We start from the raw sequence: 24,748 nt of genomic DNA on the forward strand, positions 1-24,748 counted from the left end.
TCCTCTTTCCCACCTCCTACCCTCTTTTCCTTTCTCCCTCCCCACCATTCTGAAATGGTAGCTGGGCAGACCCGACCTTACATTAATTATAATTATACATCTTCAATCATCCCTGTACATTAACCATCAATCCGTTTTCTACCCTCATCCCCCCCTTAATTCCCCTCCCCCTTACACCCCCCCCCCTCAAGACTTCCCAGAACAAAATGCGGAGTATCAAAACTAACAATCATAATCCAAAATAAATCTTAAATTATAATCTCTAGTCACTCCACACATCATCACACTCTCAATTCCCTTCTCCTTTAAAAATATATCTAATTGAGCCCGCATTTCTGTTGCTAAGCGAGACATGAATTAAGTCAGTTTTGCCCCGTTTTACCATCTGCCAACAACCACAGTTGTTAAGCGAATCGCTGCAGGGGTTAAGTTAGTAACCCGGTTGTTAAGTGGATCGGGCTTCCCCATCGTCTTGGCTCTGCCAGAAGGCTGCAAATCGGACATACCTTGGGAGAATGCAGATGTCAGTTCTGGGATCCATTGTGCTCGTTCGTTCATGACCGCCTGCACGGATCACCGTGGGGATGCTGCAATGGTCATAAGGGCGAGGAGTGGCCATAAATCGCCGTTTTCGGGGCCGTTGTAGTTTCGAATGGTCGCTAAACAAATGTTGTAAGTCGAGGACTACCTGTCTCATAATTTAAGAGTTTTATAGAACTGCAGCATTTGAGTGGCCTACAGGTGGAACTCTCACCTCACAATCAGGAAGCTATGAGTTCGATCCTAGGTAGAGGCAGATATGTCTCTCTCTGGGCACAATAAGAATATATCTGGCTGAAAAAAACTCCGCACTGGGGACAGGAAGGGCACCCGGCCAGTAAACATTCAGCTTCATTCAGTTGCCTCGACTCCACCCCATTGCAAGGGATTATGGCAGTGGTGAAATCCAAATTTTTTTACTAGCGGTTCTATGGGCGTGGCTTGGTTGGCGTGGTGTGGCTTGGTGAGCGTGGCAGGGGAAGGATACTGCAAAATCTCCATTCCCACCCCACTCTGGAGCCAGCCAGAGTTGATATTTGCTGGTTCTCCGAATTACTCAAAATTTCCGCAACCGGTTCTCCAGAACCTGTCAGAACCTGCTGGATTTCACCCCCTGGATTATGGGGTCATTAAACGACAAAGATAGAATCGCAACATTTCTTTCTTCCTAACTTGAAATTTCTCTCTTTCTGTCATCCAGGTTTGGGTCATTTGATTTCCTGCATTCTCATCAACGGGGCTCAGTACTTCAAGCGCATCAGCGAGTCTGGCATTAAGAAGATGTGCCGAAACATCTTCATCCTTCAGCAGAACCTGACTAACATCACCATGTCCCGAGAGGCTGATCTGGATTTTGCAAGGTGGGAGGAAGGAGATTGGGTTGGGGGGCTTTGGGGCAGACCTCTGGGGGGAGTATGGGCAGTTCTAAACGCACGAATTCAGTTGAGCCCGAAATTTCCATGTCTAAGCGAGGCAGTTGAGTTTTGTCCCATTTTATGACCAATTTTGGCCACAGTTGTTATAAACAAATCACTGCCGTCGTTAAGTGAATTGTTAAGTGAATCTGGCTTCCCCATTGACTTTGCTTGTCAGGAACCGGCAGGGAAGATTACAAATGGTGATCACATGACCTGTTGTAAATACATGCCATTTGCCAAGTGCCTGAATTTCCCAGGGAGGACTAGAACTCACTGGCTCCTAGTAATTGGCCCAAAGTCACCCAAACGGCTTTCATGTCTAAGGTGGGATTAGAGCTCATAGTCTCCTGGTGATTGGTTCAAAGTTACCCAGCCGGCTTTCATGCCTAAGGAGGAACTAGAATTCACCATCTCCTGGTGATTGTTCCAAAGTCACCCAGCTGGTTTTTGTCGTGTCCCACTCCTCCTCCGACGGCCGGGTCTGGGAAGTCTGTATCAAGCGTGGCCACGAAGCCTCTGCAGCTTTGCCAAAGTTCTGTCAGAGTTCTCAGGGCAGGCAGAAGACCAGGATGTGACTTCAGCAATCCAAGTTAGACTTTGCCTGACTCAAAGAATGCCAGAAAGCAGATCCTTTATATAGGCCATGGGGTGTGGCTCCATGACTCAGCACTTATCCAGGCCTGCCCCTCCCTTCTTTTTGCTGACGTCGCCTCTCCATTCTCCGGAAGCGGGGATCCATCCACTGTGTCTTTCCGTCCTCCTGATCTGCTGCCGGCAATTCTAGCACGTGGCTGGCTTCGTGCTCACACGCTGTAGGAGGGAGGTTTGTTTGCTCATTCCTGACATTCTGTCCGGGCATGGTGCCAGGGCTGGGGGCTGGAGGCATGCCAGGCCGTTCCTCTTCATTATCAGACTCTGAGTCAGATAGCAGGAGATGGGAGGGGCCCGACTGGGGAGAGGAGGGTAGGCGAGGCACAACAGTTTTCATGCCTAAGGCGGAACTAGAACTCACCATCTCCTGGTGATTGGCCCAATGTCATCCAGCTGGCTTTCACACCTAAGGCAGAACTAGAATTCACTGTCTCCTAGTGATTGGCTCCCTTAGCTGCCGACTTGTCTCACTTGCTTGAGCCATCTGGATGGTCAAATAGGAAGCGATGGCTTGCATGCCACCAAGATGTTCTTTCGTCTGGCTGATGCTGTTTGAGGAGACCCCTCCCCTTCCCTAACCATCAAACAGGGGGGTGCTTAATGTTGCAAATCCTATCCCAGGGGGGTGGGGAGGGGCGGGTCAAAACTCGGGTTTAGACAATTTATCCCAACCTAATTCCGGAATCATTTGGCACAGAGCAAGGATTGGCGGCGGAGTTAATGGAAGCCAGCGTTCAGATTTGCATTGATTTTGCAAACCGATATACTACTACACGAGGCGCCTTTTCTCCTTTCCGGCTGATGGTCTCTTTAATCTTGACATTAGTTATTCCAGGAGTGGACAGCCAAAGAAATGAAATATTCATAAGGATATCTGAAGAAGGGGGTTGCGTGTGTGTGCAGTTAGGGACCCAAATCCGCCGGGACCCCGCAAAACTAATAAAAGCTTTTGTGCTCCGTTGCCCCCACACACACCCATCCCACCCACCGACAAAGGTATGCCCCACATAATCCTGTGTCCCCCCCGCTTTCTCCCGTCTTCCTCCCCCCCTCACCAAATTAGATGGGTGACGAACAGAGCCCGCTCACAACTTCAATTATTGGGACCCCCATAATGGGAATAATCTTGTTATCAACTCAGGCCTAGTCATGCCAAAAACGAGGAAGGCGGGGAAATTGTACAGCCGCAATGCAGCACCGGGATCTCCGGGGCCAATTCTCCTCGGGATAGCATCTTCAAATTCGATCATTTCCTGATTTTGTTTTTTCTTCCAGTCTCTCCCCCCGCCCTCCCCCCTTTGAATTGTTAACTAAATTAGGCTGGGGTTTTTTGGCAGGCACCGACACACTGGAGATGTGTCAATGGCAAACTGGTACACCGACCACAGCTTGAAACAGAAGGGGAGGTTGGCAACGCTGAAGCGCCAGACAAAGTTGATATATATATATATATAAAGTGGGTTTTTTTCTTATCGAAGCAACCTGGTCTACCCAAATATGGGGGGGAGCATACTGCTTTCCGTTTCGCCTTTCAGCCCCAATCCAGGAGCCCTCAGAGGCAGTCGCTTTCACAGCAAACTATTTTGTGTTAAATTTATATTTACTGACAAAGAAATAAAGGGAGACTAGTATAGATCTATTTCAAGCTATTTAGTTCTCATCAGCTAGCCATGCCCTTCTGGGATTCGAACCTGGGCTTGATTGCATATTAGGCAGATGTATTAACCTCTAAGCCACATACAGTATATACCTGTGCATATATACATGTACATATATACAAACATATATATGTAGGTCTTTGGTTATTCGGGTGTTCTCCCGCGTAAAATTGGAAGTGTCTTGGCGACGTTTCGACGAAGTCTCATTCGTCATCTTCAGGCTTCAGCTTCGTGCTTCTGGGAGGAGGATTGCTCCCAGAAGCATGAAGCTGAAGCCTGAAGATGACAAATGAGACTTCGTCGAAACGTCGCCAAGACACTTCCAATTTTACGTGGGACAAAACCCAAATAACCAAAGACCCACATACAAACACCCACGAAAACCTCAGAAAACAAATTTATTTATTTATTTATTTATTTATTTTTCGCATTTTTATCCCGCCCTATCTCCCTAGGGACTCAGGGCGGTTTACAGCCGGATAAAACATACATATAAATACAAAATAAAACATCAATTAAAAAACTTATTACATAAGGCCGAATATTTAAAAATAGCAATACAAATAATAAAAACCCCATTAAAACCAAATTCAAAATTTAAAATTCTAGTCCAGTCCTGCGCAAATAAATAGATGTGTCTTAAGCTCGCGGCGAAAGGTTTGAAGGTCAGGAAGTTGGCAAAGTCCTGGGGGAAGTTCATTCCAGAGGGTGGGAGCCCCCACAGAGAAGGCCCTTCCCCTGGGTGTCGCCAGTCGGCACTGCCTGGCCGACGGCACCCTGAGGAGTCCCTCTCTGTCAGAGCGCACGGGTCGGTGAGAGGCATTCGGTGGCAGCAGACGGTCCCGTAAGTAACCCGGCCAATATATATATATATTTATTAAATTTATATGCTGCCCATTTCCTCTGAAAAGAGACGGAGGGCGGCTTACAGATTGTAGAAAGATAAAAGAGGAAAACAGTTAACGGTGCGAATGAAAACATTTTTTAAAGCAAAGTTAGGTGCACCCAGATGGGCTAAGCTGGTTGTCTCTTTAAGTTGGCCTCTCCACCAACTTTTGAGATCTTCTGCCATTGTCCGAATGGTGTTTTTTTTTAAATCTTTTTTTAAAAACAATTGAAACTTTATTTTAATACAAGATTAGTGGAGGGAACGCCGAACCCTTTAAAAAAAAAAAACACACACACACACAGCTGATTAACAAAACAAATGCAAATGCAAAGTATAAACAAAAGTAAAAAAAATAAATATATTTTGTTTTATTTTATGATGGATTTATGCTCTGTAAACTTCCAATGTAACTTTAAAAAAAGTTGTTGTTTTTTTACTTTATTTTGAGACGAAGGGAACTTTTTTTAAAAAAAAAACCTCACTGTTGACAATGTAAAAAGATAGAGATGGATGGATAGATAGATAGAATTATCCATCCTTTAATTTTAACAGAACTGAGCCAGTTTTGCTGTCTTGACAGTAACCACAATACAACAGACAGTGGCGCTTTGGCAATGCAAGGCTGCCATCTAGTGGCCACGCCAAGCAAGAGCCAGAGACTTCTTAATTTCATTGGTGGTTTTTTTTTCTCCATGGAGTTCACAGGGTAGTTGCGTATTTCGGTTAGTCCCAAATAGAATAGAATAGAATTTTTTATTGGCCAAGTGTGATTGGACACACAAGGAATTTGTCTTGGTGCATATGCTCTCAGTGTACATAAAAGAAAAGATACGCTCATCAAGGTACAACATTTACAACACAATTGATGGTCAATATATCAATATAAATCATAAGGATTGCCAGCAACAAAGTTACAGTCATACAGTCATAAGTGGAAGGAGATTGGTGATGGGAACGTTGAAAAGATTAATAGTAGTGCAGATTTAGTAAATAGTTTGACAGTGTTGAGGGAATTATTTGTTTAGCAGAGTGATGGCGTTCGGGGAAAAAATATGTAAGATGAGCAAAACAGGAAGGGCGAGTTCTTATTTTCATCCTGAACAGGGAGATGTTTCATTCTGCCAATTTTTGCCAACGCTCGGCTCCATCTTCTAACACGAAAACTGTACAAACGTTAAACAAAATTGGCACAATTGTGGACGAGACCCTCCCCCCAAAAAAGAAGGCCTATAATGAGCTTTATTTGGTACTAATTTAGGGTGCTTTGTAAACCCCGATGTTGTGATATATAAATCACCTTCATAGGTTAGTATAGGTTTTCTAACATGAGTAACTTTAAGATGGGTGGGCTTCAATTCCCACCCAGCAAGGCTGGCTGGGGAATTCTAGGAGTTGAAATCCACCCAACATAACGTTACTGAGAAAAAATGGCTTCTGTCAGGCCCAACAATGGTGGTTTGTCTCAGAAAACATGGCTAAGCTATTTTTACAGTAGTGGCCAAAATTGTGAAAACCTTTTGGGAAAAGTTGTATTTTCTAAAACTAGCTAATAACACCGTTTTTTGTGGGGGAGTCGTACCATAAAATTATGTATCAATGGAAAGATAATTTAATCAAGAACATAACGCAATAACTTTGATGAAGCATTTGCTATTAGAATAGCAGTTACAGTAGAAAGAAGAAAAGTGAAACACGTAGTTAAAACGAGACATGCAAAAATTATCACCCTAGAAAAAACAAGATATACAAAAATTATCGCCACGTCAGTTAATACTTAGTTGGGTGACCTGTAGTATGAATGACAGCCTTACAATGTCTTCCCATGGAGGGAACCAAGTCTTTGAGTTCTGCAGATGTTATCATGTGAAACCAAGATTGAATGATGGCTTCTATTAACTGAGTTTTATTGCTGGGTCACTTCTGACTAACCAGTTTCTTTAGTTGGCTCCCTAGATTTTCCATTGGGTGAAGGTCTGGGCTATTCCCAGGCCATTCCAGCAGTGGAGTAGGATTCTTTTGAAACTCCAAAAAAAAAAGTGGTGTTATTAGCCATCAAACTTCAAAAATACACTTTTCCCAAAAGGTTTCCACAATTTTGGCCACTACTGTAGTTGTTAGTTTTGGAAGCTTTGCGGATGACTTTCGGGCTGTCCCTCTGCCTGGCCTACCTCACATGGTTGCTAGGAGAGAAATAAAGAGGGCTATACAGGTAGTCCTTGACTTATGACCGGTCCTTTAGCAAAAATTTCAAGATATGACACACCCCAAAAATGGGACTTAACACCTGGTTTCAAAGTTGCAATGTGGGCTGCGTTTCAACTCGTAAAAGAAAACAAAAAACATGTAGTCCTCGACTTACGACCACAATGGAGCCCCCAAATGTCTGTCACTAAGCGAGATGGTTGTTGAGTGAGTTTTGTCCCCTTTTCGACCTTTCTTCTCACAGTTCTTAAGTGAATCGCTGCAGTGAGTAAGTTAGTAAGCGAATCTGGCTTCCCCGTTGAGAGTGCTTGTCGGAAGGTCGCAAAAGGGGTTCACATGACCCCGGGACACTGCGACGGTAATAAATACGAGTAAGTTTTGCCAGGTGTCTGAATTTTGATCATGCGCCCGCGGGGATGCTGCAACGGTCGTAAGTGTGAAAAACGGTCATAAGTCCCTTTTTCCCCCCGTGTCGTCGTAAGTTCGCACAGTCACTAAGCGAAAGGTTGTAAGTCAAGGACTACCTATAAAGCTATTGTGCTGAATAATGGTGAAATCCTGGTCTGATAAGGATGTTTCCTCTTGGTATTAAAAGATTATTAGCACTAGGCAAGCATTCTTCAGATAAAAGTTTAAAAATCAGGATGGGAAATCCAGATCAAATAGACTAGACTAGACTAGACTAGACTAGACTAGACTAGAATAGAATAGAATAGAATAGAATAGAATAGAATAGAATAGAATAGAATAGAATAGAATAGAATAGAATAGAATAGAATGACACGGTGGCTCAGTGACACTGAGCTTGTCGATCGAAAGGTCGGCAGTTCAGCGGTTCGAATCCCTGGTGCTGAGTAATGGGGTAAGCTCCCGTGACTTGTCCCAGCTTCTGCCAACCTAGCAGTTTGAAAACACGTAAAAAAAACCATGCAAGTAGAAAAATAGGGACCACCTTTGGTGGGAAGGTAACTGTTGTGACCCAGGTTCCTGGACCTGGACTCCTGGACTCGGATGATTCAGAAAGTGAGGGAGAAGACCTGGCAAGCCCTGCTTCTCTTGAGCCCTTTCCCTCCCTGGCACCCACTCAAAGGGAGGAGGAGGGGCCGGCAAGACCTGATTCCCTGGAGCCTTCTTTTGATTTGGCAACGCCCCAAGAACAGTTTTGGAGTGATGCAAGGCTGCGCAGGCGTGACCGGCGCGCGCAGCAGAAGCAGTGTTGGGATAAAGCTAAGTCATAATTGTCATGCAGTGACATCTGCAGAGACTATAAATAGGAGGCGGGACTTCCTGGTTTTTTGTCTTGGACAAAGCAATGAATTTGCGCGGGCAAACTGTTTCAATGGAGGGAAGAATATATTTGTGAGTAATTCTGGCCTTATCTATAATTTCCTCGTCATCTCCAGAAACTTGGCAGGCCCGTGGGTAGACGTGGCCAGGACATATATCTATGTAAATAAAAGGAGAAAAGAAGGCCTCTGACGGACTCTTTGCTGGGAGTATTGGGGGGAGGGAAACAGAACAGTAACAGTGTTCCGCGCGGCTTTGGTGTTGAGTCATGCCAGCCACATGACCACAGAGATGTCTTCGGACAGCGCTGGCTTTTCGGCTTAGAAATGGAGATGAGCACCGCCCCCTAGAGTCAGGAACAACTAGTACATATTTGCAAGGGAAACCTTTACCTTTACCTTAGAGTAGAGTAGAGTAATAGGAATTGAGTAATAGAGGAATTGGAATAGAATAACATAACAGAGTTGGAAGGGATCTTGGAGGTCTTCTAGTCCAACCCCCTGCTTAGGGAGGAAACCCTACACCACTTCAGACAAATGGTTATCTAACATCTTAAAGACTTCCAATGTTGGAGCATTCACAACTTCTGGAGGCAAGTTGTTCCCCTGGTGAATTGTTCTAATTGTCAGGAAATTTCTCCTTAGTTCTAGGTTGCTTCTCTCCATGATTGGTTTCCACCCATTGCTTCCTGTCCTGCCCTCCGGGGCTTTGGAGAATAGCTTGACCTCCTCTTCTTTTTCTCCTTCTTTTTCTTCTGTATCAGGAGAGAAACAATCTAGAACTAAGGAGAACTGGACCATGGTCTGTGCTATCGCCATGATGGGCTGCACCTCACAAAGACTGGGAGGAATGTTTTCGGAAAACGACTGGCTCAACTTCTCAGGAGGGCTTTAAACTAAAATTGAGGGGGGAGGGTGACCGATCTCCAGGAGCTAATTCCAAGCAAAAACCCCTAGAAAACAAGTCAAATAATGTGGTAAGGAGGGATGGCAAGGAAGAGAAACTCAAATTCCAAATAGGAGACATAAGAGTCAGACATAAAGACCTCAAGTACCTATATACAAATGCACATGAAGGTAGATACAAATATAGTTGGAATAACAGAAACTTGGAGGGATGAAACCCATGACTGGAACATACTGATAGAAGGATACAAACTCTTTAAAAAAAAAAAAAAAACCAGACCCAATAAAAGAGGAGGTGGAGTTGCACTATATGTAAAGAGAAATTTCCTAACAGTGAGAACAATTAACCATGGTAATATTTTCCAATATTTGAGGGGCTGCCACAGAGAGGAAGGGGATCAAACTATTTTCCAAAGCACCCGAAGGCCAGACAAGGAAGAATGGATGGAAACTGACCAAGGAGAGATTCAACCTGGAAATAAGGAAATAATTTTCTGACAGTGAGAACAATCAACCCATGGAACAGAAGTTGCCTTCGGAGCTTCATCATTGGAGGCTTTCAAGAAGAGACTGGACTGCCATCTGTCAGAAATGGTGGAGGGTCTCCTGTTTGGGCGTGGGATTGGGCTAGATGACCTACAAGATCCCTTCCAACTCTGTTAATCTGTTAACCAGTGGAACTGCTTGCCTCCAGAAGTTCTGGGTGCTCCAACACTGGAGGTTTTTAAGAAGAGATTGGACAACTATTTGTCCAGGATCGTAGAGGATCTCCTGCTTGAGCAGGGGGTTGGACTAGAAGGCCTCCAAGGTCCCTTCCAACTCCATTAGTCTGTGATCACTTTTGATCGCAGAAGGATCTGAACTGCCAGCTCCGTTGAGGACCTCAATATTCAGGCTAGCTTCATGGGGGGGAAAAAGAACAATCGTTGAAATATGCTAAGCCCATCAGAGGCTAAAAGGCTCCGACAAGCTTAAGCCTTGTTTTAATGAGGTCGGCTTGGATTCTGCTTTATGTTCCCGACGAAAAAGAAAAAGAAAGAAAAAAATGGCATTATTTCATTGGCAATTAAGAACTTGGCTCCCTAAACAATTTCCTATGTAATTTCACTCCCACCCCCCTTGTTTGTGGTCTTTCCCGCTGTTTCTACGGAGCTCTGATCTTACAACGGCGTTAATTAGCACGAATCCTACGTTAAAAAAAAAAAATTAAAAAAAAAACAATGAGCTCCAATTGTGATGGATTAAGCCTGAAACCTCCACCCCACCCCACCCGTCCTGTTTTCCTGGGGTCTTTCCTCGCTGTTACTGTTCCCATTGGGAGATCGAAGCCTGCGGGGGGTGGGCCTTTTCTCCCTAGGTTTCAGGCAGTGGGTCTGATTAAAATCCACGCATGATGGATTTTAATCAGAAGGGACGCTCAGTGGCTCAGTGGCTAAAACGCTGAGCTTGTTGATCGAAAGGTTGGCAGTTCAGCGGTTCGAATCCCTGGTGCCGCGTAACAGGGTGAGCTCCCGCGACTTGTCCCAGCTTCTGCCAACCTAACAGTTTGAAAGAAGGTAAAAAATGCAAGTAGAAAAAATAGGGACCACCTTTAGTGGGAAGGTAACAGCGTTCCGTGCGCCTTTGATGTTGAGTCATGCCGGCCACATGACCACAGAGACGTCTTCGGACAGCGCTGGCTCTTCGGCTTTGAAACGGAGATGAGCACCGCCCCCCTAGAGTCGGGGAACGACTAGCACGTATGTGCGAGGGGAACCTTTACCTTTTTTTAATGATGGTTTGTTTAACGAACCTCGGTTAAGAGAGGAAATAGCATTATCCCAGAAGAGATTCTGGAGTCCGAGGAGGGGTTGGGCGGGTGGAGCATCTCAAAGAGACCCTTGGCTTCACTATGCTACGTGTAAATTAATCTAGATCAGGGGCGTCAAATTGGATTTCTTTGAGGGCCGGATCAGCATTATAGTCTCTCCTCTGCATGCTGGCTGGCAGAGTGCTGCAGGTGGCCATTCAGGCCCCAAAATAATAATAATAACAACCCCAAAATAACAACAACAACAACAACAACAGAGTTGGACGGGACCTTGGAGGTTTTCTAGTCCAACTCCCTGCCCAGGGGCATGAGAAGGCCGCATGAGCCCCCCCCCCCCATATGCCCCGTTTTGGCCGGCAAAGTGCTATAGGAGGCCGTCCATTTTGGCTGCCAGAGGCACCGTGGGCCAGTCTTTTGCTACTTCCAGGGCGGCCTCGCGGGCCAGATTTAAGCACCCTGCGGGCCGGATCCAGCCCCCGGGCCTTGAGTTTGACACCTAGATAATAGATAATTGCTTAACTCCACAATGTGTAAATTGATCTAGATCATCAACAGCTGTTTAACTACGCTAAGTATGTTGATCTAGATGATCGAGAATTGCTTAACTATGCTAGGTGTGAGTTGGTCTAGATCGGGGGTTTCCAACCTTGTCAACTTTAAAACTTGAGGAATTCTGGGAGTTAAAGTCCACAAGTCTTAAAGCCGACAAGCTTGGAGACTCCTGTTCTTGATCATCAACAGTTCTACATTTCTGAATGTTGGTGAGAATCTCTGCTTAAAATTATATGGAATGAACCCAGGCACAAACCGAGCAATCTAATAGACTCAGTACAATGCAGTGAGACATGCAAATCTGTACATTGGAGAAACAAAACAGCCCCTTCACAAACACATGGCACAACATAGGAGAACAAACCCATCAGAATAAGATTCAGCAGGCCATCTGCATTTGAAAGACAATACTTTTGAAGACAGCAAAGTCCACGTTCTGGACAGAGAGGACCGCTGGTTTGAAAGAGGGGTGTGTGTGTCAAAGAGATAATCTCCATTAGGATTGAACAACCCCCTCTCACCAGAGGGGGAGGGATACGACGCTGCCTGTCTCCAGACTACAACACAGTCCTTTTAGCAGTTCCAAGAAGCTTCCACAACCATTTGCACTATTCAGATAAACCTCCGAGTGGCCTCAACGACCCTCAGGAAGAATACTAACAACCAGAGGACTGCAAGGAATGTAAATCCTTCCATCCTCCACCACTCCCATCAGAAATGAAGAAGCTCCTTGGACGAGAAGCGAAAGGTCTTCAAGGTCTGTCGATATAATTTACATGGGCTTCAGTAAAGCATTTGATAAAGTAGATCATAACCTACTACTAGATAAAGTAGAAAAATGTGGGTTAGACAGCACCACCACCAGATGGATTCGTAACTGGCTGACCAACCGCACTCAACGTGTAGTCCTCAACGGAACTACATCCACATGGAGGGAAGTATACAGTGGAGTACCCTAAGGCTCTGTTTTAGACCCAGTACTCTTCATCAATGACTTGGACGAGGGGATAGATGGGGAACTCATCAAATTTGCAGATGACACCAAGCTGGCAGGAACAGCCAACACTCCAGAAGATAGGCTCAAGTTACAGAAGGATCTTGACAGACAAACATTGGGCGCTGACTAACAAAATGAAATTTTGAAATGAAATTCAACAAGTAAGGTTCTACATTTAGGCCAAAAAAACAAAATGCACAGGTATGTGGTACCTTGCTCAATAGTAGTACCTGTGAGAGGGATCTTGGAGTCCTAGTGGACAATCTCTTAAATATGAGCCAGCCGTGTGCAGCAGCTGCTTTGCCAACACAGTTCTAGGCTGCATCAACAGAGGGATAGAATCAAGATCACGTGAAGTGTTAATACCACTTTATAATGCCTTGGTAAGGCCACGCTTGGAATATTGCATTCAGTTTTGGTCGCCACGATGTAAAAAGGATGTTGAGACTCTAGAAAGAGTGCAGAGAAGAGCAACAAAGATGATTAGGGGACTGGAGGCTAAAACATATGAAGAACGGTTGCAGGAACTGGGTATGTCTAGTTTAATAAAAAGAAGGACTAGGGGAGACATGATAGCAGTCTTCCAATATCTCAGGAGTTGCCACAAAGAAGAGGGAGTCAAGCTATTCTCCAAAGCACCTGAGGGTAGAACAAGAAGCAATGGGTGGAAACTGATCAAGGAGAGAAGCAACCTGGAACTAAGGAGAAATTTCCTGACAGTTAAAACAATCAATCAGTGGAACAACTTGCCTGCAGAAGTTATAAATGCTCCAACACTGGAATTTTTTAAGAAAATGTTGGATAATCATTTGTCTGAAATGGTGTAGGGTTTCCTGCCTGGGCAGGGGGTTGGACTAGAAGGCCTCCAAGGTCCCTTCCGACTGTTGTTGTTGTTGTTGTTGTTGTTGTTGTTGTTGTTATTATTATTATTATTATTATTATTATTATTATTATTATTATTATTATTATTATTATTATTATTATAAAAACCAAGAAAATCCAGTTGCTTCTTGAAAAAAACACCTTTGGGGCACCCATGACCTGGATGACGATGAACCTCCATAGAAACCTGGACTAATCATAAAAAATCTTTTAAGAAATTGACTGTCGATAGTTACCAAACGCAGCCCCATCCATGGCAAGGGTCCGATAGTAGGATCTTCTGCTTGAACAGGGGGTTGGACTAGAAGACCTCTAAGGTCCCTTCCAACTCTGTTATTCTGTTACTCATCTTAAACCACAGCTGTTATTCTCAGCTTAGCTCTTCTCCTTTTTTTAAATCAATTTCTTTCGTCATGTATCACCTTCCCCTTTGAGACTGTCCGGTCAAATACTGTTTCTGTCCCCAAAATACATGTTCTAATAGAGGAGAATAGATTTAGAAGGATTAAAGCAATTTCCGCTTTTATTATTCCAGTCACTTCCATTTTCGAAAGTTAACGCATGCTTATTGATTTTTTCTGATTTGATTTATACCTTGCCTTCCTTCTAAAAGTAAACACTGGAACGCCTCTATTTTTTCGGCCATAATGACCTATTGGGAGAAGCCGGGCTAAGGAGAAGTCTAAGCAAGCCCGAAGGTGTTTCTCTCCATTCCATATTAACCCCTGCATCGTATCTATCTATCACCCACGAGGTACATTGCAAGAAAGAAGTGCAAAGGTTTCAAACGATTATCGGTAACCCTTCGACTTGGCACCACAACTGCGCCCAACATTTCTGGATGGTTGCTAAGTGAGTTTTGCCCCCTTTTATGAGCTCTCTTGCTGCCGTCGTTTGTTGTGACCGAGGCCCAAGTAGTGATTACCAAACACAATTCATTCCTCAACAAACTTATTTTATTAAAGCAGCTGAGAATTCATTCATTCTCAGCTTCGTCCCCAAAAAAAGTCTTAATAACCAGTCCTTAGACCTTATCACCAACCTTTGTTGTCTTTGGCAACCTGCCAAAGGCTTTTCTTGGCAAAACCCCCACAAAGTTCAAGAGATGCTGACACGAAGCACGGAAATCAACGTTGCTTTCCTACAAAGAGCCCAAAAGCCGTTGCTGCTCTTTTAAGCCTTATGGGAGGGGCCAGTCATCTTCTGGCCTTACTCCCGAGTCGTCCTATTTTCTTCAGCTGCTCTTGCCCTCTGCCAGCTCTTCGCATGCGTGCACTAAGAACAGGCTCCTCCTATTCCTCTGCCTCTCTGCTGTCCAACTCTGGGGGCTCCGGAGTCCGCGCATCGCTCCCAGATGGCCGTGGCACCATCTCTGCCTCTGACGCAGAGCTCTCGTCCAGGCATTCCCCAGACTCCAGGACTGGCCCATTGTTCTCCCCAGCCTCCTTACTATCCGACTCCGTTGGCAGGTCTGCGGGCTGCTGGCGGACCACAACATTGTTAAGCGAATCACCACAGCCGTTAAGTTAGTAACCCGGTTGTTAAGTGAATCTGGCTTTCCCCCCTTGACTTTGCTTGGAGAAGGGCAGGCTAGCCTCTTTTGGCAGCTGAGCTGTTGGCTTTCCCAAGGACTCTATCTAGGGCCGCTTAGGTCACTAATGAAGCAACCAGGGGATTTGAAGTAGCAACCCAGGGCTTGTCCAAGAATCCATCCTGGCTTGTCACATTCCGAGATTAGGCACTTCAGACCGTTGGCAAACCCGCAGCTGGCACGTTGCGTCACGCTGAAGCCAAAAACCGAAGGGACGCTCATTGGAGAACGTGCCAACCGAATGGAAAATATGGAAGAGATTTTGAATGCAGCCAATTGGGGTTGAGCCAGAACTTGTACGACCATGTGTAGAACGAGCGAAAATCTCTTGTCTCATTAGGTTCGGTGAAGCCAGAGCTCACAAAACATGTCTTCTGGTGTGTGTCCCACTCTGCCAAAGAAGGCTTATACATTGGGCAAATTATCCTTAATTTCCATAAATCTCTTTTGGTGAGCAAATCCATGAAGCTTTCTGTGTGATGCTCCGGGCCACAGGTCGTCATCCCTGGTTTTGGGTGTGTCGTGTCCCCCTCCCCCTCCGACAACCGGGTCTAGGAAGTCCATATCAGGCGTGGCAACGAAGCCTCTGCAGCTTTGCCAAATTCCTTCCAGGTTTCTCAGGGCAGGCAGGAGTCCAAGTTGTGACTTCAGCAAACTAGATGAGACTTTGCTTGACTCAAGGTTGGAATGCCAAAAGCAGGTCCTTTATAAAGGCTGTGGGGTGTGGCTCCATGACTCAGCATTTATCCAGGCCTGCCCCTCCCTTCCTTCTGCTGGCGTCACCTCTCAGATCTCCGGAAACGAGGATCCTCCCACTTTGAATTGTCTTCTGCTGTTTGAGAAAGGGAGGGGTCAGAAGGAGTAGGCCCGAGCAATTCCAATCCGTGGCTGTCTTCCTCTGATGGCTGAGCCAAAGGAACACACGCAGTATGAGTGAGGTTTGTTTGTTCATTCCTGACATCCTATCTGGGCATGGGGCCAGGGCTGGAGGCATGACAGGCCATTCATCTTCATTATCAGACTCGGAGTCTGATAGCAGAGACGGGAGGAGACGGGAGGGGCCTGGCTGAGGAGAGGAGGGAGGACGAGGCACAACAGGGTGGACCAACAGTTGTCCAGCTGGACCGAGAAACCTGAAGGCAAGAGAAGAAAGTCCTTGGAACCTGTGTCGTAGCTCTTCCAACTGGGACTGAATCGGAGGTCCATCATCTTAACAGCCCAGAAGTTTAACAAATTAACAAGAGTTGGAAGGGACCTTGTAGGTCATCTACTCCAACCCCCTGCTCAAGCAGGAGACCCTACACCATTACTGACAAATGGAAGTCCAGTCTTGTCTTGAAAGCCTCCAGTGATGAAGCTCCCACAACTTCCGAAGGCAAGCTGTTCTATCGGTTGTTCCGAAGGCAAACAGTTGTTACATGAATTTTACCCCCCCATTTAAGGGCTTTCCTCGCAACCGTTGTGGAGCGAATCACTGCCGTTGTTAAGTTAGTGAGGCAGCCGTTAAGTGAATCCGGCTTCCCAATTAACTCTGCTCGTCGGAGGGTCGCAAGAAGGGGATCACATGACCCCGGGATGCTGCGACCGTCATAAATATGAGTCAGTTGCCAAGCGTGTGAATTTCGATCATGTGACCGTGGGGATGCTGCAGCAGTCGTTAAGTGTGAAAAACGGTCGTAAGTCAGTGAGAGAGTATATCTGTGCACACACAGATCTGCTGTTGTGTGCAACTACACACCCATACCCTCCTACACAAGGTGTCCAAAGCCCCAACGTCTTAGTCCCACCTAAGGTATGAAAGCCAATTGGGTGACTTTGGGCCAATCGCCAGGAGATTATGAGTTCTAGTCCCACCTAAGGTATGAAAGCCAATTGGGTGACTTTGGGCCAATCGCCAGGAGATTATGAGTTCTAGTCCCACCTTAGGCATGAAAGCCAATTGGGTGACTTTGGGCCAATCGCCAGGAGACTGTGAGTTCTAGTCCCACCTTAGGCATGAAAGCCAATTGGGTGACTTTGGGCCAATCGCCAGGAGACTATGAGTTCTAGTCCCACCTTAGGCATGAAAGCCAATTGGGTGACTTTGGGCCAATCGCCAGGACGCTATGAGTTCTAGTCCCACCTCGGTGACTCTCAGCCCAATCAATTTCATGTGGTGGTTGTTGCAGGGAAAATAGAAGAAATACTAAGATACTTGTAGTTATTAGATACTCGTAGCCTTGAGTTATTTATAAAGATAATAAAAGTAAGATGTAAACCAACCAACCAACCAACCAGATAGTTCTTGACTTACTTACAAATGATCCCAACATTTCTGTTGCTGAACAAGACATTTGCTATGTGAGTTTTGCCCCCATTTTACAATCTTCCTTGCCACGGTTGTTAAGGGAATCTGGCTCCCTTGTCAACTTTGGCTGCCGGAAGGTCACAATCCTTTAGGATCACCATGACTCTGGTAACCATCATAAATATGAACCTGGCTGCCAGGCATCCGAATTTTGATTATTTGACTGAGTGGATCCTGCAACGGTTGTAAGAGTGAGAAAAATAGTAGTGAGTCACATTTTTTCATTGCCATTGTAAGTTTAGAATGGTCACGAAACAAACTGTTGTAAATTGAGGACTATCTGTAACAGCAAGCTCTAAATCTTGACCCTGCAGAAGAGCATTCTCCCTTTGAAATCTCCTGTTAGAAAAAGCAGCTTTACAAACCCTTCATCCCGGCGCTGGGCAGGGCAGACTCTTAATTCCTGTCTCCGGATTACCATATCCGCCAGATGGAGGCTGTCGGAGGAACCTTGCAAGTGGCATCTGTGGGCCGCCTGATGGGAACGCCCCGAAATTTTACACATCAGATGTGTGTGGTCCCGACGTGTGCGCACCCTCCCTGTCCCCTTCTCACTTTCTCCTTTGCTCAGATGCTGCAAACCTGCAAAATGAGAATAAATAATTGCCGCTAACAGAGAATGGAGGCCTGGCATCTTGAGCGTTGGCACAGGGCAGGAAAAATGGGGAGGGGGAGAGAGAGAGAGAGAGAGAGAGAGAGGAGAGGAGCAAGAAGAGAGACAGGAGAAAAGAGAGACGAGAAAGAAGACAGAGGAGAAAGAAGACAGAGGAGAGAGGAACAACAAGAGAGAAGAAAGAAGAGAGATGAGAGATGAGAAAGAAAGAAGTGAGAAAGGAGCAAGAAGAGTGGGAGGAGAAAGGAAAGAATAGAATAGAATAGAATAGAATAGAATAGAATAGAATAGAATAGAATAGAATAGAATTCAGTTGAATTCAGTTGAATTCAATTGAATTGAATTTTTATTGGCCACATGTGATTGGACAGGCAAGGAATTTGTCTTTGGTGCATATGCTCTCAGTGTACATAAAAGAAAAGATACCTTCATCAAGAATCATAAGGTACAACACTTAATGATAGTCATAGGATACAAATAAGCAATCAGGAAACAATCAATATCAATATACATCATAAGGATACAAGCAACAAAGTTACAGTCATACTGAGAGAGATGAGAAAGGAGAAAGAAGAGATGAGAAAGAAGAGAGGGAGGAGAAAGAAGAGGAGAGAAGCAAGAAGAGAGAGAAAGAGAGGAGAGTGGTGGGTTACGCAAGCAGCATGGGCTATGCGGGAAGATCCCTCTACACCAGAGGTTCCCATCTACTGGTCCGTGGACCAGTACTGGGCCGCGGCATGCCAGAAACTGGGCTGCGCAAACAAGCCAAGCCCCATCTACAGTATGTAGGCAGCACAGGAAACCACATCCCCTCCAATCCTCTGAAAAACTTTTATCCACAGAAGCGGTCCCTGGTGCCCCAAAGGTTGGGGCCCTGTGCTCTACACAACAGCCAGTGATTCATCTGCATCACTCTAACTTAGGGGTCCCAAACCCCAAGTCTGTGGTCCGGTACGGGCATGTCAGCAACCGGGCCGCACAAACAAGCGAAGCCCCCTTCGCGGGATGCAGGCAGCAGGTGAAACCACACCCCCTCCGCTTCACGGGAAAACCTCTCTCCACGGAACTGGTCCCCCCACCCCAAAATTGGAGCCGCTGCTCTACTGGATAGACCGTTCGTGGCACAGCGACGGCGCAAGCTTAAATCTTATTGGAGTTTCAGGCAAATCTGCGGCTAAGCCAGCATTTGTCAAGTAAATCCCCAGCTCGCAGTCCATTTAGCTGGCTTGGTCCCCGGTTACTTTTTTTTCAGCCGTCGATCCTCTCCCGTCCTTCCAATCCCGTTTAGTGGGAACAGGATTAGCCATCAGATGGAGCCTGGGGTCAGTTCCTGCAAGTCTTTGTGGCGAGTCTTCGGGCTTTGAGCAGACCCCAGATTTGGCAGCCCTTCAGCTGCTTTGGGGCTGCAGGTGCCAGGCTTCCCAGCTGGCATAGCTTAGGAGCTGTGGTCCCTGCATGCTGATTAGAGGATCACTCAACAACAATTTACGGCACGAGGAATGCGCGACAAACAGGCAGAAGTCTAGCTGAGCGCATCCATAAACACCAACTAGCAATTAGAAGACAAGATGAAAACTCCTTCGCTGAAGAATACACAGACAAACTCCACCGTAGTTTCAATAGGGAAATTTTGAGCATCCTAGACCAGAACAGAATAACAGAGTTGGAAGGGACCTTGGAAGTCTTCTGGTCTGACCCTCTGCTCAGGCAGGAAACCCCTATACCGTTTCAGACATGGCGAGCCAGTCTCTTTTTGAAAACCTCCAGTGTTGGAGCACTCACAACTTCTGGAGGCAAGCCATTCCACTGATCGATTGTTGTCGCTGTCAGGCAATTTCTCCTAAATTGGTTGTCCCCTTGATTAGTTTCCACCCGTTGCTTTTTGTCCTGCCTTCAGGTGCTTTTGAGAATAGGACCAAGCCAAGTCCCAAAAACTAGTCAGAGAATTCCTGGAAGCCTGGCGCTCAGACAAACCAGCCATCAACAGGCACACAGAGCTCAACAATGTGTACATACCATTTAAAAGAGGCAACTCAAAGAGCGAAAGGATGCGAAGACAACCTTGTCAGCAGTCAACAGCAAATAAGCAGAGCTCAACACCAAGATTAACACTAGACAACAATCAAGCAATTACCGGTACCAACTCAGACAAACAAGCAAACAGGAATCAACATCTCTCTCAAGGAACCACTAAAAAGGGTCCTTGAGTGGCTCAGACTGCTAAGACAGTCTGTTATTAACAGCAGCTGCTTGCAATTACTGCAGGTTCAAGCCCCACCAGGCCCAAGGTTGACTCAGCCTTCCATCCTTTATAAGGTAGGTAAAATGAGGACCCAGATTGTTGGAGGCAATAAAAGTTGACTTTGTATATAATATACAAATGGATGAAGACTATTGCTTGACACAATGTAAGCGGCCCTGAGTCTTTGGAGAAGGGCGGGATATAAATTCAAATTAAAAAAAAAAAAGAACACTCCCACCAACACTGAATGGGTGTATTACTTGCATATAAACAGAAAGCAAACCCCATTGTCCTCTATTACTGATGATGTTACCTAGTTGGGTCATGAAACATCTGCAAGAAAACAACCAAGCCCAGAGAGCAACAGGGACCCCACAGTTCTCTTCTTCTTCTTCTTCTTCTTCTTCTTCTCCTCCTCCTCCTCCTCCTCCTCCTCCTCCTCCTCCTCCTCCTCCTCCTCCTCCTCCTCCTCCTCCTCCTCCTCCTCCTCCTCTTCACAAATCCCCTCCCTTGTTGCATTGCTGATGTTACCTAGTTGGGTCATGGAACATCTGCACGAAAACAACCAAGCCCAGAGAGCAACAGGGACCCCACAGTTCTCTTCTTCTTCTTCTTCTTCTTCTTCTTCTCCTCCTCCTCCTCCTCCTCCTCCTCCTCCTCCTCCTCCTCCTCCTCCTCCTCTTCACAAATCCCTTCCCTTGTAGCATGGATGATGTTACCTAGTTGGGTCATGAAACATCTGCAAGAAAACAACCAAGCCCAGAGAGCAACAGGGACCCCACAGTTCTTCTTCTTCTTCTTCTTCTTCTTCTTCTTCTTCTTCTTCTTCTTCTTCTTCTTCTTCTTCTTCTTCTTCTTCTTCTTCTTCTTCTTCTCCTCCTCCTCCTCCTCCTCCTCCTCCTCCTCCTCCTCCTCCTCCTCCTCCTCCTCCTCCTCCTCCTCCTCCTCCTCCTCTCCAAAAACCCCACTCCCTTCTACCAGTAGCACCGATGACGTTCCCTAGTTGGATCATGAAATGTCTGCAAGAAAGCAACCAAGTTCAGAGAGCACCAAGCCCCCTACAGTCCTCCTCCTCCTCCTTTTTCTCTCCACAAACCCTTCTAGTACTGATGATGCTACCTCCCTGGGTGATGAAACGTCTGCAAGAAAACCACCAAGCCCTCAGAGGGCCAAGAACGCTATAATTCCACCCTGGACTACAAATATTCTCTTCTGTCGGTCATAAAGAGAGTCTTGCAGACAGTTAGCGGCTGCAAGCGCCCCGTACTTAACAGATTATAGCAGACGTAGTCAATTTCTTTTGGCGGTTGTTCCAGCGTCCCGTTCTCTGCAGAGGCCTAAGTCCCTCGTTCCCATCGGGGAAGCTAAAATTGCGTTACGTTTTTCTGCTGACTGGCGTGCAGAAGTGCTGAGTTTTCTCTTTCCCTCAGACCGGTGTTAACATTCTCCCCTCTTTTTTTTTGCAAGGAGCAAAATCACTTAAGATCCTTTATAAATCCAGCCTCCGACTTGGACAATGTCTGCCTTTCTCGGCCGCTAAAAAAAAAAAAAAAAAAATGCAAATTCCAGGGGCGGGGTGCCCTCCCCGATTCCGACGCAGCTTCGAGCCTTAATAAAGGGGCGTTTAAATAGGGTGGATTAGCAGTTTTCCTGATCTATGAACAAGATCGCCCCTCCCCCGCAGTGATTTGCACATTGCGAAATCAATTTGAACACAAGGCCCCCAAATTGAATTTGGGGTGGGGGTTTTTTTGTGTGTGTGTGTGGGGAAATTGCACTTATCGGCGTGAACCATTAAATTCGCTGTTTAATATGTACTTTCCGGCTCAGTTGGTTCGAATCTCATTGCCCTTTATCTGTATAAATTTAATTAGGCCCGATATCATCGGTATATTATAGAACTAATTAAAGATTTAGATAAGTGCGGAAGGGGCTCCTTTTAATGCCCTATAATAAAGTTCTACTCAGGGGTGGGGGGGGAGAAAAGAAAGAAAAAAAGAACAGGGCCTCGAGGTTTTCTTGCTAAATTACTTATGGGGGGGCGTACGGGACCCCTACTTTGAAAGCAGCGTCGTGGGAGGGCTCCCCCCAACCCTGCCTTTTCTATAATTAACCTGCGCACAACATCATTAGCAGCTTTTGGTAGACAAAATCGTAGAAAAAATTTCTTTTCCTGAGACAGACAATTAGTGTCTCAGGATACAACAATTTTACCAAAATTGGTAGGCTCTTTAGTCAGGCAGGTTGTTGTTGTTGTTTAATGACCCTGTTGCGGAGTGGAGTCGGGACGACTGAATGGAGCGGAGTGTTTTACTGGCCGGATGCCCTTCCTGTTGCCAATGCGGAGTTTTTGCGGAAGATATATTCTCATTGTGCCCAGAAAGAGAAAAAAAAACCTCTACCTAGGATCGAACTCACAGCCTCCTGATTGTGAGGTGAGAGTTCCCACCTCTAGGCCACCATGCAGTCAGACATGCAGTCGTGCAGGTTCCTCAGCTAAAAATGAACTGAAGGCTCAATTTTGTGACTTAAATTTGGCTGGGTTTCCATCAACGGGATATACAGGCAGGCATAGAATCCTAGGGCTGGAAGGGACCCTTGGAGGTCTTCTAGTCCAGCCCCTATTCAAAGCAGGAGTCCTTATATCATCTCGGTCAAATGGTTGCCCAATTTTTCCTTAGAAACCTGGAGTGGCCACAATTTCTGGAGGCAGGCAGTTCCGATGGTTAGTTTCTCAGGAAATTTCTCCGTAGTTCTAGGTTGCTTTCTCTCTATGTTGAGATTAAAACCACGTTCTCTGAGATGGCACATTGGATTTGGGCAAACTTTTTTAAAGCGTCGGTCAAACAGAAGGAAAAAGATCCTTCTTCCTCTTCTTCTTTTTCTTTTCCCCTCCCTTTTTCTTCTCCTCCTCCTCCTTCCTGGCCCAGGGAAACCCTCTAGCCTACAAACGCAGCTCCAATCAGCCCCAAGCAGAATTTCTCCGTGATTATCTTAAACTGAGCTATGATTAGATGATTTCGGCAGGATGTGATGAGCTCGGACTCTGAAATGTCAGATTAGCCCCGTCTCCCCCCAGATCTTTCTTTTCCCTCCCTGTTCCCGTTCAAAAATTTAATTAAAACCCACCCTTCTCTTTCAGCTTAAAATTCAGCCCCAGTATATTCATTGTGGGAATTGTTTCCACGGCTTGGGAAATCCTTGCCATGTGTTGCAAATGTTCAGAGAGGAAAATCAAAAATTAAATTCTGACATCTCCCTCCATCATTTGGGATTTTTTCCCCTAACCTGAAATTCAGTGGTCGCTCCGTTTCAGGCCCATTTGCAGGAAACTTACACAGGTAGACTTGACGATCACAATTGAGCCCAAATTTTCTGTGGCTAAGTGAAACAGTTGTTACGTGAGTTTCGTCCCATTTTATGACCTGCCTTGCTACCGTTGTTAAGCAAAGCTCTGCATTTCTTAAATGTTGTACCTTAGAATTCTTTGTTTTTAATTTGCATTTATATCCCGCCCTTCTCCGAAGACTCAGGGCGGCTTACACTATGTCGAGCAATAGTCTTCATCCATTTGTATATTATATACAAAGTCAACTTTTATTGCCCCCAACGATCTGGGTCCTCATTTTACCTACCTTATAAAGGATGGAAGGCTGAGTCAACCTTGGGCCTGGTGGGACTAGAACCTGCAGTAATTGTTCTCAATGTCAGGGAATTTCTCCTTAATTTTAGATCGCTTCTCTCCTTGATTAGTTTCCACCCATTGCTTCTTGTCCTGCCTTCAGGTGCTTTGGAGAATAGCTTGACTCCCTCTTCTTTGTGGCAGCCCCTGAGATATTGGAACACAGCTATCATGTCTCCCCTAGTCCTTCTTTTTGTTAAACTAGACATGCCCAGTTCCTGCAACCGTTCTTCATAGGTTTTAGCCTCCAGTCCCCTCATCATCTTTGTTGCTCTTCTCTGCACTCTTTCTAGAGTCTCAACATCTTTTTTACATCATGGCAACCAAAACTGGATGCAATATTCCAAGTGTGGCCTTACCAAGGCATTATAAAGTGGTATTAACCCTTCACGTGATCTTGATTCTATCCCTCTGTTTATGCAGCCCAGAACTGTGTTGGCTTTTTTGGCAGCTGCTGCACACGGCTGGCTCCTATTTAAATGGTTGTCCACTAGGACTCCAAGATCCCTCTCACAGGTACTACTATTGAGCCAGGCAATACCTATTCTCTACCTGTGCATCTGGTTTGGTTTTGTTTTGTTTTTTCTGCCTAAGTTCAGGAAACGCCCAAACAAGCCACATCCTTGATTCTGCCAGGAATATGATATGGAAAACCATCAAGCAAAACTCAGGGCCCTCTTTAATGTTACTGCTTCGATATAATTCCTGTTGTTTGTCCCATTATCACCACAGAATTCCTGATGGTGCCCAATGTATCTTCTCCAACTTGCCAACTCAGCACTCCCAGATCCAGCGTTTCTCAATCTTTACTAAGTTTAAGAAGTCTGGATTTCAATTCCCAGAATTCCCCAACCAGCATGGCCGGCTGGGAATTGAAATCCAGACTTCTTAAAGTTACCAAGGTTGAGAAAGGAGTCAAGTTCTAACTTGAGTTGTATTCAAACTTCCCTAGAAGGCATCAAATCCAAGCAGAGATGGACCAT

General features: G+C 45.6%; 1 protein-coding gene across 2 annotated transcripts in view; it reads left to right on the forward strand.

The window, feature by feature from the left end:
- The window catches only part of EXOC4 (exocyst complex component 4), a 410,015-nt gene that overhangs the window by 376,383 nt on the left and 8,884 nt on the right, over positions 1–24,748 (forward strand). Inside the window, exon 17 of one of the 2 annotated variants that reach the window (XM_058191473.1) lies at positions 1,241–1,400. The exons of the other annotated variant lie outside the window; for it this stretch is intronic. Within the exon in view, the coding sequence (XP_058047456.1) occupies positions 1,241–1,400 (160 nt within the window). The remainder of the gene's footprint in view (positions 1–1,240; positions 1,401–24,748) is intronic. 2 annotated transcript variants of the gene reach the window in all.

The sequence above is a fragment of the Ahaetulla prasina genome, chromosome 7 (assembly GCF_028640845.1).
Source record: "Ahaetulla prasina isolate Xishuangbanna chromosome 7, ASM2864084v1, whole genome shotgun sequence".
Classification (NCBI taxonomy): domain Eukaryota; kingdom Metazoa; phylum Chordata; class Lepidosauria; order Squamata; family Colubridae; genus Ahaetulla; species Ahaetulla prasina.